Genomic DNA, 17,084 nt, shown 5'->3' on the forward strand with positions numbered 1-17,084 from the left:
GGTCAGAAGGGGGCGCTGTGTGCTAAAAACAAGAAGAACCGGGATGCTGGGGGAGCGAAGAAGAGACGGCATGTGTGAGGGGTGAGCGTAGCCGAGGACCGGAGCAGCAGTGATGGGATTTTCGGCTCCTTTTCGAGATGCGGCTCTAATGGCTCTTCTTACTATGGAGAGCCGGCTCTTTCGGCTCCCCAACGGCTCCCCATTAGCCTGGTTTTTTTCTACAGTATATCGCTGTATATATGGGGAGTCCCCATATATATTTTTGACATTATTAATTAATTAATAGCTTAAACCTAATTTTATAATATTTTGTTTCATTATTGACATTGTTAAGCACTTATGATGAGTAAAAATGCTGCATAACAATGCTTTATAAATAAACCTTTTATTATAACCAATTAAATTATCACAAAATAGCACCACTTCCACAAAAATAACTTAAAATAAATTAAACAGTTAAATATAAATCAGTGATTCCTGAGATAAGGGACAAAATGGTTTTAAAATTCTTCCACCAAAAATGTTATTTATTCCTGAAGTTATGTATTCATACATGACAAATAATGTTTTGGGAATGTAAATATGTTAAGGTGCAGGCTCCCAGCTGCAGCATTTTCTTTTAAATTACATTTTTACTGGATCTGACTGAGAAATTTGTCAACACCATCAGACAAAAATAAATTGGTATAAAATTATTTTTTAATGAACTTATGACTGATATTTTTACTCTCTGTGGTGTCTTAATTATTTTAATTATGTCCATGTTTTTTAAATTAATCATACCACAATTTAAACATTTATTTAGTCTGTATTTAATTACTCCAGTTCAATTGATACAAAAAACAATTTTGAAAGTAATCACCACAATGAACAGTGTCATTTATTAGTAAAAAACACATATGCACCAAATACATGAATTCAGACATTTCACAAACAAATGCCTATCAAGAAACAAAATAAATGTTATTTTAAACAAAATGCAACATAAACTACATCTGACAGAGTTGACGGCACATGACGGTGTTGACACAAAACTGATGGTGGTGACAAACTAGTAAGTAAAAAGAAAACACTAAACTTGAAATGACATTTAAGAAGAATTAAATGCTGAAATGTTGTAGAATGTGAAGATATGAAGAAAAAATGTGAAATAACCATATTTAGATTTCAAGGAACATCTAAATTTTTGAGAATGTACCTTTGTCACTGAAGTCATCAACCAGGACGATTTTCAATCAAAATGTAAAAGATGAATACAAACAAAAATATACACGACAGAACTTTTTGAAATATATTGTGAACTAATTCATATCTTTCTAAATCGCTTAAAAGTCAGAATATTTAATCCCCAGGCAATAGACGTGTCACATATTCTCCTTCAATAAAATCCATAACAGCTGGTGAAATGCGGTATACACCCCTGGTGCTGCTTGTGCGGACTGGTGAGGATGGTTTTCTCAGCCTAACTAGGACATCCGAAAATGGCACAAAGCAGATATCCCGACGACCTTGTTTTTGCTTGAAGCTAAGAGTTGGTCCATGAGGATGAAAAAATTCCACTTGTACATCTTCGTGCTCTTTGTCAATTTGTAAGGCTTTAGCCAGCCACCATTTTCCATCATACATCACAACAAGCCAGTCTTCACTTTGGACATCACAAGGATCTATCAGGGTTGTTGTTCCTTTAGGTGTCTTGCTCGGCTCCTTCTCCATTTCCTCCATCAGCATTTCCAGAGGATTTTGAACTTTAGCAGTGGTTGAACTTTCATGGACATCTGGGTCCTGTGTTGTGTTGCCAAAAGAGTGAATGGTGGGACTGAAGCACTTGCAAATCTGTGGCTCTCCGCAAAAACATGAAAGGAACCTACAATGGATGACATTCCCCTGAGCTAGCACTTGGTGAATGTTTCTTGTTCCTGGAATTGATTTCAGGGTTTGCAGGAGGAGAGAGTCATAAGACTGAAAATCTTCATTTGTCACAAATTGCAGCTTGACACCACTTAAGCTGTTGGACACCTTGTCAAAGAATAATTTGCCATCTATGATATCCTGACCTCTCAGCACAATACTGTCAGCACATCTCTTCACCGTCGCCCCAATGCCATCTGGAGCGCCTTTGCCATGTGATGTTGGGAAGAAATTCCATGTAGCTTTCTCAAATCCCAGACGTTGCGGGACAACACAGAGGAGAAAGAAGTTCTTCTTATTTTTATATTGTTTGCTTGGACCATCAGACCAAAAGTGGATAGTGTTTATAGCCGGATATCTGATGTGAATATCTGTGAGGATTTGATCCATATAGGTCCATATGGCTGCAGCATCCTGACGCTTTGACTCCGAGATTGTGCAGAATCCTGCTTTTTGTTGCCCAGTGTAGAACATGCCTGTGTGAAGTGTGATCTGCGGGAGATTTTGTCCATAGTGACAGGATTGTACTTCTGAGCTGAATTTACATTTCCAGGCCTCAGAAAAGTCAACATGAACAATGGCTGTATTTTCTGGCCTTCCTTTGCTCTGTTTCTGCGTTCTCTTGCCTCCTTTTGTTTTTGCTTCCAAAGTCTTCTCTTACGTCTCTTATCTCTTTCACCCAGATTATTGATATGTTTTATTTTTCCCTCTTCCACTCTCTGTCTCCATCTTTTCCTTTCCTTTCTTAAAAACTCTTCCTTCAGCTCAGGCTGGCTATTTATTTTTTCTCTCCTTCTTTTCTGATACTCCCTGTTCCTTCTTTTGCGCTCCTCCACTGACAGCTTTTCTCTGGCCATTGTAGCCTGAAATATAGGCAATTATCATCAGTACACTGCTTGTCATGGGATAAACATACCCTTCCCTTACAAAATAAACTACATCTTATTAATTTTAAAGGACTAATAAAATTGTATTAAATTTAAACCATTAAACTTTACAAGTTGCTGAAAATAATCAGAAACATTTTTAAAAAGAAATACATGATGAATGTGAAGTGCTGTCAATTATGTAAAATACAGTAAAATGAATTAACTGCACACTTAAGTGACATTTGTCAACACCATCACTAAGAGAGTCAACACCGTCAGTTAAAAAATCTGATGGAGTTGACATCTGACGGAGTTGACAAAACGCCATGCTAACTTCATTTATATGATGATATTCTGAAGGAGGCCATATTGTAGCTCATCAGTTCTTTTAAATCCTTAAAATATACTAAAATTAAGCATTTATTTAACAAAATTTCATCAAAATTTTGAAAAATGTTACTTATGGTGTTGACACTTTATGGTTGTGACAAACAACTTAGGAATAAAAAAGAAGAAAAAACAAAAGAATAATATAAGCTTACCAGAGCTGCTTATCCCCCCAAGCACAGGAAGAGAAAGGAAGTGGTCATGGGGTCCTCAGAATTTCTGGTGCCCTTCAATAATGCCTGATTTTTTTCACATTCTTTCTATGTCTGACGGTGTTGACAAAAACTGAGGACACAATTTCAATTGAATTTGAAAATACATTAAATGACTTTTAATTGCATTCATTGATAGTTATGAAGTTAGTTGTTTGAATACTTATAAAATAATATATTATGACAACTAAATATAATTATTTTAGTTCTTTTAAACTATGATAATGTATTGAGTTCTACACCAGGACAAGGGCTTTTACAGACACCATTCACCTACTACAATGTTTAAAATAAAAAAATATTCAGCAAACACCAGGAAAACATACATTGTTGTGCTCAGATGACCCAGGTTAGTTTAGTCAGATATTTAAAAAATATATATTTGGTGTATATTTTATTCAAATTTTGTACTTTATCCATGGGACCTGTTTTGTCCCTATTCTCAAGAATCACTGAAATACAAACAACCACCACAATACGAAAAAGTATCAAAGCAGCTTCATAACAGAAAAGGTGCCACAATACAAATATCAAATAATATTCAGTGTTATGTGTGATTGGTCAGATGTGTGGAGCACACGCTTGACATGAGGGCAGTGGACCGACCGAGGGAAAAAAACTCTCCGCTCTAGCACTGGCAGAAGAGCAAAACGCGCAAGGAGAGGGAGAAAGCGGGGGAGAGACAGCGAGGCACCGCAGGACAAAAAAAAACGATGTGGGGAAAAACTATCGGCTCTGGCACTTGCAGAGCACAAGCACAACGACAGTGAGGCGGAGAGACAGGGATATACTGTAGAAAAAAACCCGGCTCCCAAATAGGATCCTAAAACGGCTCCCATTGTGGAGCCGGTTCCAATCGTTCACTTCAAAGAGCCGGCTCTTAGAGCCGGATCGTTAGTGACCGACACATCACTACTTCGGACCAATGATGATGTCACGGTTGCCTAGAGACGTACACTAAGCCCCTTTTGCACTGCACCGCTGGACCCGGGTCGACCCGGGTCCATTTAATAATGGCGTATTAAGTTTTGTTGTGCTGCTTTTGACCAAAAAAGGTCTGAGCTAACTCCCGCTCTCCGGGTAAACTCAACCGACCCTCGCCACAGTTGTTCTTATCTTCCCAAACTTCAGCAGTTTTCTAGTTGTTCTGCTGAGATAGTGTCATCAACTTGTGACATCACGCATAATGATGTCACAAAGAGCTAGTCACAAAAAGCTGCACACTTGAATTCTGCAGTCATAAGCATTGCAGAAGAGAGAGAGAGAGCAAAAAGAAGAATTGTGTCCTAACAAGAGTTTGAAAAGGAAAGTTTTTCAATATTAAAAGGAATTCCTCACAAACAAATAAAGGAAAACATGGGACAGATTTTGGATTTATTCAGACAAAAAGGACCAAAAGTGAGTCAGCGCAATAAGGCTTCAACTTCTGATTCTGGGAATGAAGAAATACAGCAGATCTTGGCAAGAGAGACAGAGAAGCTAAATGGCATCTTGGAAGAAGTGAACATGATGTCCATTGAGAGACAGTCACTCATCAAAGCAAACGAGGAGCTGAAGAATAAAGTTATAGACACAGAAAAAGCGGCACTTGCAAAAGACAAGGAATTAATAAAGCTCTTTGATGTAAACAAAACTTTACAGGACGATAACACCGCATTGAAGCAGGAAAACACTGCACTGAGGCAAAAAAACACCATCTTGGAAGAGGAAAACACCATCTTCAAGCAGAATAATAAGGTCCTGGAAAAAGAAAAGACTGCCTTGGTGCAGAAATACACCACTCAAATCAGTACCCTGGAGCAGAGAATTTCGACATTAGACCAGGAAAACACTTCTCAGAGGGAGAGAATTTCGACATTAGACCGGGAAAACACCGTTCAGAGGGAGAGATTATCTCATACAATGCGGACAAATGCCTACCTGGAGCAAAGAATAAGGCATTTGGAACGGCAAAACTTTGGTTATGAGATCGATAACAGAGACCTGCATCACAAACTCAATTTAAGAAGAAGGCAACATGAGGAGGAAAAAAACTCCCTGATGCTAACGATCACTGCTCTGGAGGTGAAATGCACTGCCCTCGAGGATGAAAAGACTGCTTTGGAGGAAGAAAAGACCGCTCTGGAGGAAGAAAAGACTGCTCTGGAGGGAGAAAAGAACACTCTGGAAGAGAAAAACACTGCTCTGGAGCAAAAAAGTACCGCCCTGGAGCAGAGAATAAAGTACTTGCAGCAGAAAAACAAGACCTTGGAGCTGATAAATGCCACCCAGGAGCAAGTGAAGAGCTCTCTGGAGAAGGAGAACACCACCTTGGAGCAGGAAAACAATAACCTGCAGCTTGAAGTGGGACAGCTGAGGGACAGAATAGAACAGGTGGTGTCAGACCAGCCACAGAATCAGCCAACTGTATTCAGAAGAGTGATCAGAGGCATCTCCAATATATTTCTGAAAATGTACCTAACAGGCACTCTCAGGTACTGGATTGAAAGATGGTACTTCTAAATAAAGAAGTCATGAGGGCTCCAAGCTTCATGCTTGATTATCGGTGGTCTCCATGCTGACTTCCAGGGCTTCGTAGCAAGTCCCGTTGGTCTCCTGGCGGACCTCCAGGGCTTTGCATTGAGTCCTGTCGGTCACCCGGCCTGCATCCAGGGCTTCGTAGCGAGTCCCGTTGGTCTCCGTGCTGGCCTTCATGGCTTTGTAGTGAGTCCTGTTGGTCTCCGGGCTGACCTTCAGGCCTTTGTAGCGAGTCTTGTTTGTATCCGGGCTGACTTCCAGGACTTCATAGCAAGTCCCGTTGGTCTCCTGGCAGACCTCCAGGGCTTCGTATTGAGTCCTGTCGGTCTCCCGGGCTGCCTCCAGAGCTTCGTAGCAAGTCCCGTTGGTCTTCGGGCTGGCCTCCATGGCTTTGTAGCGAGTCCTGTTGGTCTCCGGGCCTACCTTCAGGCCTTTGTAGCGAGTCTTGTTTGTATCCGGGCTGACTTCCAGGACTTCATAGCAAGTCCCGTTGGTTTCCTGGTAGACCTCCAGGGCTTCGTATTGAGTCCTGTCGGTCTCCCGGGCTGCCTCCAGAGCTTCGTAGCAAGTCCCGTTGGTCTTCGGGCTGGCCTCCATGGCTTTGTAGCGAGTCCTGTTGGTCTCCGGGCCTACCTTCAGGCCTTTGTAGCGAGTCTTGTTTGTATCCGGGCTGACTTCCAGGACTTCATAGCAAGTCCCGTTGGTCTCCGGGCTGACCTCCAGGGCTTTGTAACGAGTCGTGTCAGTCTCCCGGCCTGCCCCAGGACTTCGTAGCAAGTCCCGTTGGTCTCCGGGGTGGCCTCCATGGCTTTGTAGCGAGTCCCGTTGGTCTCCGTGCTGGCCTCCATGGCTTTGTAGCGGGTCCTGTTGGTCTCCGGGCTGACCTTCTGGCCTTTGTAGTGAGTCTTGTTTGTATCCGGGCTGACTTCCAGGATTTCGTAGCAAGTCCTGTTGGTCTCCTGGCAGACCTCCAGGGCTTTGTATTGAGTCCTGTCGGTCTCCCGGGCTGACCTCCAGGGCTTTGTAGCAAGTCCCGTTGGTCTCCGGGCCTACCTCCAAGGCTTAGTCGCGAGTACCGTTGGTCTCCGGGCCTACCTTCAGGCCTTTGTAGCGAGTCTTGTTGGTCTCTGGGCTGACTTCCAGGACTCCGTAGCAAGTCCCGTTGGTCTCCTCTCGGACCTCCAGGGCTTCGTATTGAGTCCTGTCGGTCTCCCGGGCTGCCTCCAGGGCTTCATAGCGAGTCCTGTTGGTCTCCGGGCCGACCTCCAGGCCTTTGTTGCGGGTCCTATTACCCTCCTGGTTCCTGCTCTGCCGCGGGCAGGTACTTGCTCCGCTGCCCTTGTCACAGGTCCCATCGACCTCCTGGCGAGGCTCAGGAGGTTGGCTGGAAGGTCAACAGGACCTGCCACAAGGCTTAGGAGGTCAGCCAGGATTGGACACATCCCCAGCATCCCCAAGGTTTCCGTTCTGCCGCCAGCGTCCACCAAGGTTTCTACTCTGCTGCCGACATCCTCCTAGGTTTCTGCTCTGTCTCCAGCATCCACCAAGCCTGCTGTTCCGCCGCCGTCCTCCTCAGATTCTTTTGGTGTTCCTTAGTTGTTTCCATTTCATTTACCTTGTTTTCCACATTCTTCATTGGTGTTTCTAATTACGTTTATTTCTTGTTTCTAGTTATTTTCCTTTGTTCTAATTAGGTTCCTTTAGTCTACTTACTCCTTTGTGTTTGTATTTTGGTTATTTCTCCTTGTGTAATCTTCCCCCCTTTCCTTTGCCACTTTCTCTACCACTGAAAAATATGTATGTTGAAAATTTGATCACTTTGAAATAGGAATGTGAATTTTTTTAATAAATGAAAATTGCAACCATGTACAAATAATGACACTGAATTTTTTTAGGTTAAAATTAATTCTGAATTTATTTTAACACTGAAAAAGTAAACGCTAATATACAACATTCAAATTTCAGAGGCATTTTTTATTCAAATTCTGATAATAAATTAAATAATTAAACTAATAAATTCACATATTTACTTCCATACACGTTAAAATACAGCAAAAACTCCTAACTGTGGTCTGGAATTATTTGAAGATCAATGGTGAGCATTATTCTGTGTGTGTGTGTGGAGAGGGAGCATGATTTAAATAAATAAATGTTGCAGGTGACAAAATATCACCTTTCCTCTGTATAATTCATGCAAAGAAAATTTTTACACACAAAATTGGTCAAGAAGGAAGAATAAGCAGATACCAAATAAGGGGTGGGTATCATCCTCTTTTGTGGGGCCACTGCTTAGGGCAGCATGCAAGAGGGCAAAACCTCTAAAGGAAGATAACTTAGGTCATGTGACTCAAATAAATACAAGGATGGTTTTGGGTCAAGAACAAAAGTTGAGATGACATCAACTTTTGTTTACTAAGATTGATCAACAAAGGGAAATTAAAAGCTGGGAAACAGTTACTTTAAATGTTTGATAAATCAAATAAATCGATTAAACAGTTGCTTTTTTCAGTGACAGTGGGAATTTGATAAATAACACGCTATGTGTTAACCAGCAGGTGGTCCTAGTGGTGTATTCAATTCAGTTCAATTCAAAAATACTTTATTGATCCCAAGGGGAAATTAACTTATTACTGCATAAGTCTGTTGTCAGCGGTGAATATAATGCTGCTGTCATTGTCTCTGATATCATGCCGCTATCAAAAATGCTCTGCTATGTGTTTTAAAGACAGTCTCTTCCCACACCGCTTCGTCGGCCCCTTTTGCAAAATGATTCATCGGCCGGACGGTGAATGAGTACACACAGTTGGCGGTTATGTCGAATGGGAATTTAGGAGACAGTGACGACTTTAAAAATATATGTACTGAGAGAGACATTATATTTTAAGTTGCTTTTTCTTCATGTGACAATAGATAGATATTTTTCTACAGGAAAACAAACATTTTACCCACCAAAACTTAACTTGCGCTTAGAAAATAATTCGGCGAATCTGCAGCCCATCAGCTCACAGCTAAACTTACATAGAGCAGTGTCATTTAGTAATGGGATTTTCGGCTCCTTTATGAGATGCGGCTCTAATGGCTCTTCTTACTGTGGAGAGCCGGCTCTTTCGGCTCCCAAACAGCTCCCCATATATATTTTTTGACATTATTAATTAATTAATAGCTTAAACCTAATTTTATAATATTTTGTTTCATTATTGACATTGTTAAGCACTTATGATGAGTAAAAATGCCGCATAACAATGCTATAGCAATACCGATGCGTGTGATGTCCGCATGTGCCTGTGCAGGTTGTTTGTCGAGCCTGCACGATAGGAAATGCTGACTTTGCACAGTCTGCACTCTGCCCTGGAGCTTGATGTAGCATTAAAATGAGTCCAAATCTTGCTCCGTTTTCTGTCACTCATTTATTTTCACCTATTCAGTTCTCACACTGACTCCCCTTCTTTCTGTCGTGCTTCTTGACCTCTGAGTGAGTGTCTGTGCATAAACAACTGCCGACGAACGCTATACAGCTTGGCCAATTGCCTGCCGTTTCCACAAAAAAAGTGGAGATAAACTTTTTTTTCAGTGTTTTCCCGCCACATTATTAATTGAAACTATGTGTGATTGGTCAGATGTGTGGAGCACACGCTTGACATGAGGGCAGTGGACCGACCGAGGGAAAAAAAACTCTCCGCTCTAGCACTGGCAGAAGAGCAAAACACGCAAGGAGAGGGAGAAAGCGGGGGAGAGACAGCGAGGCACCGCAGGACAAAAAAAAACGATGTGGGGAAAAACTATCGGCTCTGGCACTTGCAGAGCACAAGCACAACGACAGTGAGGCGGAGAGACAGCGATATACTGTAGAAAAAAACCCGGCTCCCAAATAGGATCCTAAAACGGCTCCCATTGTGGAGCCGGTTCCAATCGTTCACTTCAAAGAGCCGGCTCTTAGAGCCGGATCGTTAGTGACCGACACATCACTACTTCGGACCAATGATGATGTCACGGTTGCCTAGAGACGTACACTAAGCCCCTTTTGCACTGCACCGCTGGACCCGGGTCGACCCGGGTCCATTTAATAATGGCGTATTAAGTTTTGTTGTGCTGCTTTTGACCAAAAAAGGTCTGAGCTAACTCCCGCTCTCCGGGTAAACTCAACCGACCCTCGCCACAGTTGTTCTTATCTTCCCAAACTTCAGCAGTTTTCTAGTTGTTCTGCTGAGATAGTGTCATCAACTTGTGACATCACGCATAATGATGTCACAAAGAGCTAGTCACAAATTGAACTCTGCACACTTGAATTCTGCAGTCATAAGCATTGCAGAAGAGAGAGAGAGAGCAAAAAGAAGAATTGTGTCCTAACAAGAGTTTGAAAAGGAAAGTTTTTCAATATTAAAAGGAATTCCTCACAAACAAATAAAGGAAAACATGGGACAGATTTTGGATTTATTCAGACAAAAAGGACCAAAAGTGAGTCAGCGCAATAAGGCTTCAACTTCTGATTCTGGGAATGAAGAAATACAGCAGATCTTGGCAAGAGAGACAGAGAAGCTAAATGGCATCTTGGAAGAAGTGAACATGATGTCCATTGAGAGACAGTCACTCATCAAAGCAAACGAGGAGCTGAAGAATAAAGTTATAGACACAGAAAAAGCGGCACTTGCAAAAGACAAGGAATTAATAAAGCTCTTTGATGTAAACAAAACTTTACAGGACGATAACACCGCATTGAAGCAGGAAAACACTGCACTGAGGCAAAAAAACACCATCTTGGAAGAGGAAAACACCATCTTCAAGCAGAATAATAAGGTCCTGGAAAAAGAAAAGACTGCCTTGGTGCAGAAATACACCACTCAAATCAGTACCCTGGAGCAGAGAATTTCGACATTAGACCAGGAAAACACTTCTCAGAGGGAGAGAATTTCGACATTAGACCGGGAAAACACCGTTCAGAGGGAGAGATTATCTCATACAATGCGGACAAATGCCTACCTGGAGCAAAGAATAAGGCATTTGGAACGGCAAAACTTTGGTTATGAGATCGATAACAGAGACCTGCATCACAAACTCAATTTAAGAAGAAGGCAACATGAGGAGGAAAAAAACTCCCTGATGCTAACGATCACTGCTCTGGAGGTGAAATGCACTGCCCTCGAGGATGAAAAGACTGCTTTGGAGGAAGAAAAGACCGCTCTGGAGGAAGAAAAGACTGCTCTGGAGGGAGAAAAGAACACTCTGGAAGAGAAAAACACTGCTCTGGAGCAAAAAAGTACCGCCCTGGAGCAGAGAATAAAGTACTTGCAGCAGAAAAACAAGACCTTGGAGCTGATAAATGCCACCCAGGAGCAAGTGAAGAGCTCTCTGGAGAAGGAGAACACCACCTTGGAGCAGGAAAACAATAACCTGCAGCTTGAAGTGGGACAGCTGAGGGACAGAATAGAACAGGTGGTGTCAGACCAGCCACAGAATCAGCCAACTGTATTCAGAAGAGTGATCAGAGGCATCTCCAATATATTTCTGAAAATGTACCTAACAGGCACTCTCAGGTACTGGATTGAAAGATGGTACTTCTAAATAAAGAAGTCATGAGGGCTCCAAGCTTCATGCTTGATTATCGGTGGTCTCCATGCTGACTTCCAGGGCTTCGTAGCAAGTCCCGTTGGTCTCCTGGCGGACCTCCAGGGCTTTGCATTGAGTCCTGTCGGTCACCCGGCCTGCATCCAGGGCTTCGTAGCGAGTCCCGTTGGTCTCCGTGCTGGCCTTCATGGCTTTGTAGTGAGTCCTGTTGGTCTCCGGGCTGACCTTCAGGCCTTTGTAGCGAGTCTTGTTTGTATCCGGGCTGACTTCCAGGACTTCATAGCAAGTCCCGTTGGTCTCCTGGCAGACCTCCAGGGCTTCGTATTGAGTCCTGTCGGTCTCCCGGGCTGCCTCCAGAGCTTCGTAGCAAGTCCCGTTGGTCTTCGGGCTGGCCTCCATGGCTTTGTAGCGAGTCCTGTTGGTCTCCGGGCCTACCTTCAGGCCTTTGTAGCGAGTCTTGTTTGTATCCGGGCTGACTTCCAGGACTTCATAGCAAGTCCCGTTGGTTTCCTGGTAGACCTCCAGGGCTTCGTATTGAGTCCTGTCGGTCTCCCGGGCTGCCTCCAGAGCTTCGTAGCAAGTCCCGTTGGTCTTCGGGCTGGCCTCCATGGCTTTGTAGCGAGTCCTGTTGGTCTCCGGGCCTACCTTCAGGCCTTTGTAGCGAGTCTTGTTTGTATCCGGGCTGACTTCCAGGACTTCATAGCAAGTCCCGTTGGTCTCCGGGCTGACCTCCAGGGCTTTGTAACGAGTCGTGTCAGTCTCCCGGCCTGCCCCAGGACTTCGTAGCAAGTCCCGTTGGTCTCCGGGGTGGCCTCCATGGCTTTGTAGCGAGTCCCGTTGGTCTCCGTGCTGGCCTCCATGGCTTTGTAGCGGGTCCTGTTGGTCTCCGGGCTGACCTTCTGGCCTTTGTAGTGAGTCTTGTTTGTATCCGGGCTGACTTCCAGGATTTCGTAGCAAGTCCTGTTGGTCTCCTGGCAGACCTCCAGGGCTTTGTATTGAGTCCTGTCGGTCTCCCGGGCTGACCTCCAGGGCTTTGTAGCAAGTCCCGTTGGTCTCCGGGCCTACCTCCAAGGCTTAGTCGCGAGTACCGTTGGTCTCCGGGCCTACCTTCAGGCCTTTGTAGCGAGTCTTGTTGGTCTCTGGGCTGACTTCCAGGACTCCGTAGCAAGTCCCGTTGGTCTCCTCTCGGACCTCCAGGGCTTCGTATTGAGTCCTGTCGGTCTCCCGGGCTGCCTCCAGGGCTTCATAGCGAGTCCTGTTGGTCTCCGGGCCGACCTCCAGGCCTTTGTTGCGGGTCCTATTACCCTCCTGGTTCCTGCTCTGCCGCGGGCAGGTACTTGCTCCGCTGCCCTTGTCACAGGTCCCATCGACCTCCTGGCGAGGCTCAGGAGGTTGGCTGGAAGGTCAACAGGACCTGCCACAAGGCTTAGGAGGTCAGCCAGGATTGGACACATCCCCAGCATCCCCAAGGTTTCCGTTCTGCCGCCAGCGTCCACCAAGGTTTCTACTCTGCTGCCGACATCCTCCTAGGTTTCTGCTCTGTCTCCAGCATCCACCAAGCCTGCTGTTCCGCCGCCGTCCTCCTCAGATTCTTTTGGTGTTCCTTAGTTGTTTCCATTTCATTTACCTTGTTTTCCACATTCTTCATTGGTGTTTCTAATTACGTTTATTTCTTGTTTCTAGTTATTTTCCTTTGTTCTAATTAGGTTCCTTTAGTCTACTTACTCCTTTGTGTTTGTATTTTGGTTATTTCTCCTTGTGTAATCTTCCCCCCTTTCCTTTGCCACTTTCTCTACCACTGAAAAATATGTATGTTGAAAATTTGATCACTTTGAAATAGGAATGTGAATTTTTTTAATAAATGAAAATTGCAACCATGTACAAATAATGACACTGAATTTTTTTAGGTTAAAATTAATTCTGAATTTATTTTAACACTGAAAAAGTAAACGCTAATATACAACATTCAAATTTCAGAGGCATTTTTTATTCAAATTCTGATAATAAATTAAATAATTAAACTAATAAATTCACATATTTACTTCCATACACGTTAAAATACAGCAAAAACTCCTAACTGTGGTCTGGAATTATTTGAAGATCAATGGTGAGCATTATTCTGTGTGTGTGTGTGGAGAGGGAGCATGATTTAAATAAATAAATGTTGCAGGTGACAAAATATCACCTTTCCTCTGTATAATTCATGCAAAGAAAATTTTTACACACAAAATTGGTCAAGAAGGAAGAATAAGCAGATACCAAATAAGGGGTGGGTATCATCCTCTTTTGTGGGGCCACTGCTTAGGGCAGCATGCAAGAGGGCAAAACCTCTAAAGGAAGATAACTTAGGTCATGTGACTCAAATAAATACAAGGATGGTTTTGGGTCAAGAACAAAAGTTGAGATGACATCAACTTTTGTTTACTAAGATTGATCAACAAAGGGAAATTAAAAGCTGGGAAACAGTTACTTTAAATGTTTGATAAATCAAATAAATCGATTAAACAGTTGCTTTTTTTAGTGACAGTGGGAATTTGATAAATAACACGCTATGTGTTAACCAGCAGGTGGTCCTAGTGGTGTATTCAATTCAGTTCAATTCAAAAATACTTTATTGATCCCAAGGGGAAATTAACTTATTACTGCATAAGTCTGTTGTCAGCGGTGAATATAATGCTGCTGTCATTGTCTCTGATATCATGCCGCTATCAAAAATGCTCTGCTATGTGTTTTAAAGACAGTCTCTTCCCACACCGCTTCGTCGGCCCCTTTTGCAAAATGATTCATCGGCCGGACGGTGAATGAGTACACACAGTTGGCGGTTATGTCGAATGGGAATTTAGGAGACAGTGACGACTTTAAAAATATATGTACTGAGAGAGACATTATATTTTAAGTTGCTTTTTCTTCATGTGACAATAGATAGATATTTTTCTACAGGAAAACAAACATTTTACCCACCAAAACTTAACTTGCGCTTAGAAAATAATTCGGCGAATCTGCAGCCCATCAGCTCACAGCTAAACTTACATAGAGCAGTGTCATTTAGTAATGGGATTTTCGGCTCCTTTATGAGATGCGGCTCTAATGGCTCTTCTTACTGTGGAGAGCCGGCTCTTTCGGCTCCCAAACAGCTCCCCATATATATTTTTTGACATTATTAATTAATTAATAGCTTAAACCTAATTTTATAATATTTTGTTTCATTATTGACATTGTTAAGCACTTATGATGAGTAAAAATGCCGCATAACAATGCTATAGCAATACCGATGCGTGTGATGTCCGCATGTGCCTGTGCAGGTTGTTTGTCGAGCCTGCACGATAGGAAATGCTGACTTTGCACAGTCTGCACTCTGCCCTGGAGCTTGATGTAGCATTAAAATGAGTCCAAATCTTGCTCCGTTTTCTGTCACTCATTTATTTTCACCTATTCAGTTCTCACACTGACTCCCCTTCTTTCTGTCGTGCTTCTTGACCTCTGAGTGAGTGTCTGTGCATAAACAACTGCCGACGAACGCTATACAGCTTGGCCAATTGCCTGCCGTTTCCACAAAAAAAGTGGAGATAAACTTTTTTTTCAGTGTTTTCCCGCCACATTATTAATTGAAACTATGTGTGATTGGTCAGATGTGTGGAGCACACGCTTGACATGAGGGCAGTGGACCGACCGAGGGAAAAAAACTCTCCGCTCTAGCACTGGCAGAAGAGCAAAACACGCAAGGAGAGGGAGAAAGCGGGGGAGAGACAGCGAGGCACCGCAGGACAAAAAAAAACGATGTGGGGAAAAACTATCGGCTCTGGCACTTGCAGAGCACAAGCACAACGACAGTGAGGCGGAGAGACAGCGATATACTGTAGAAAAAAACCCGGCTCCCAAATAGGATCCTAAAACGGCTCCCATTGTGGAGCCGGTTCCAATCGTTCACTTCAAAGAGCCGGCTCTTAGAGCCGGATCGTTAGTGACCGACACATCACTACTTCGGACCAATGATGATGTCACGGTTGCCTAGAGACGTACACTAAGCCCCTTTTGCACTGCACCGCTGGACCCGGGTCGACCCGGGTCCATTTAATAATGGCGTATTAAGTTTTGTTGTGCTGCTTTTGACCAAAAAAGGTCTGAGCTAACTCCCGCTCTCCGGGTAAACTCAACCGACCCTCGCCACAGTTGTTCTTATCTTCCCAAACTTCAGCAGTTTTCTAGTTGTTCTGCTGAGATAGTGTCATCAACTTGTGACATCACGCATAATGATGTCACAAAGAGCTAGTCACAAATTGAACTCTGCACACTTGAATTCTGCAGTCATAAGCATTGCAGAAGAGAGAGAGAGAGCAAAAAGAAGAATTGTGTCCTAACAAGAGTTTGAAAAGGAAAGTTTTTCAATATTAAAAGGAATTCCTCACAAACAAATAAAGGAAAACATGGGACAGATTTTGGATTTATTCAGACAAAAAGGACCAAAAGTGAGTCAGCGCAATAAGGCTTCAACTTCTGATTCTGGGAATGAAGAAATACAGCAGATCTTGGCAAGAGAGACAGAGAAGCTAAATGGCATCTTGGAAGAAGTGAACATGATGTCCATTGAGAGACAGTCACTCATCAAAGCAAACGAGGAGCTGAAGAATAAAGTTATAGACACAGAAAAAGCGGCACTTGCAAAAGACAAGGAATTAATAAAGCTCTTTGATGTAAACAAAACTTTACAGGACGATAACACCGCATTGAAGCAGGAAAACACTGCACTGAGGCAAAAAAACACCATCTTGGAAGAGGAAAACACCATCTTCAAGCAGAATAATAAGGTCCTGGAAAAAGAAAAGACTGCCTTGGTGCAGAAATACACCACTCAAATCAGTACCCTGGAGCAGAGAATTTCGACATTAGACCAGGAAAACACTTCTCAGAGGGAGAGAATTTCGACATTAGACCGGGAAAACACCGTTCAGAGGGAGAGATTATCTCATACAATGCGGACAAATGCCTACCTGGAGCAAAGAATAAGGCATTTGGAACGGCAAAACTTTGGTTATGAGATCGATAACAGAGACCTGCATCACAAACTCAATTTAAGAAGAAGGCAACATGAGGAGGAAAAAAACTCCCTGATGCTAACGATCACTGCTCTGGAGGTGAAATGCACTGCCCTCGAGGATGAAAAGACTGCTTTGGAGGAAGAAAAGACCGCTCTGGAGGAAGAAAAGACTGCTCTGGAGGGAGAAAAGAACACTCTGGAAGAGAAAAACACTGCTCTGGAGCAAAAAAGTACCGCCCTGGAGCAGAGAATAAAGTACTTGCAGCAGAAAAACAAGACCTTGGAGCTGATAAATGCCACCCAGGAGCAAGTGAAGAGCTCTCTGGAGAAGGAGAACACCACCTTGGAGCAGGAAAACAATAACCTGCAGCTTGAAGTGGGACAGCTGAGGGACAGAATAGAACAGGTGGTGTCAGACCAGCCACAGAATCAGCCAACTGTATTCAGAAGAGTGATCAGAGGCATCTCCAATATATTTCTGAAAATGTACCTAACAGGCACTCTCAGGTACTGGATTGAAAGATGGTACTTCTAAATAAAGAAGTCATGAGGGCTCCAAGCTTCATGCTTGATTATCGGTGGTCTCCATGCTGA

The 17,084-nt window shown here is 43.3% G+C and overlaps 1 protein-coding gene across 3 annotated transcripts; it reads right to left on the bottom strand.

Moving 5' to 3' along the window:
* Positions 1 to 788: 788 nt before the first annotated feature.
* On the bottom strand, positions 789 to 3,836 carry LOC114153968 (uncharacterized). 3 transcript variants are annotated; one of them, XM_028032669.1, is made up of 3 exons: positions 3,320 to 3,836; positions 2,524 to 2,771; positions 789 to 2,441 (listed from the first exon to the last, which is right to left on the bottom strand). In XM_028032669.1, exon 3 carries the CDS (start codon positions 2,380 to 2,382, stop codon positions 1,342 to 1,344), a length of 1,041 nt encoding a protein of 346 aa, XP_027888470.1. In that variant the 5' UTR covers positions 2,383 to 2,441; positions 2,524 to 2,771; positions 3,320 to 3,836; the 3' UTR covers positions 789 to 1,341. The 3 variants fall into 3 exon arrangements, with proteins under 3 accessions (XP_027888470.1, XP_027888468.1, XP_027888469.1); XM_028032667.1 differs by having other exon boundaries at positions 2,524 to 3,836; XM_028032668.1 differs by having other exon boundaries at positions 789 to 2,436; positions 2,519 to 3,836.
* Between the last annotated feature and the right edge of the window lie 13,248 nt (positions 3,837 to 17,084).

This window comes from Xiphophorus couchianus, chromosome 12 (genome assembly GCF_001444195.1).
Source record: "Xiphophorus couchianus chromosome 12, X_couchianus-1.0, whole genome shotgun sequence".
NCBI classification, from domain to species: domain Eukaryota; kingdom Metazoa; phylum Chordata; class Actinopteri; order Cyprinodontiformes; family Poeciliidae; genus Xiphophorus; species Xiphophorus couchianus.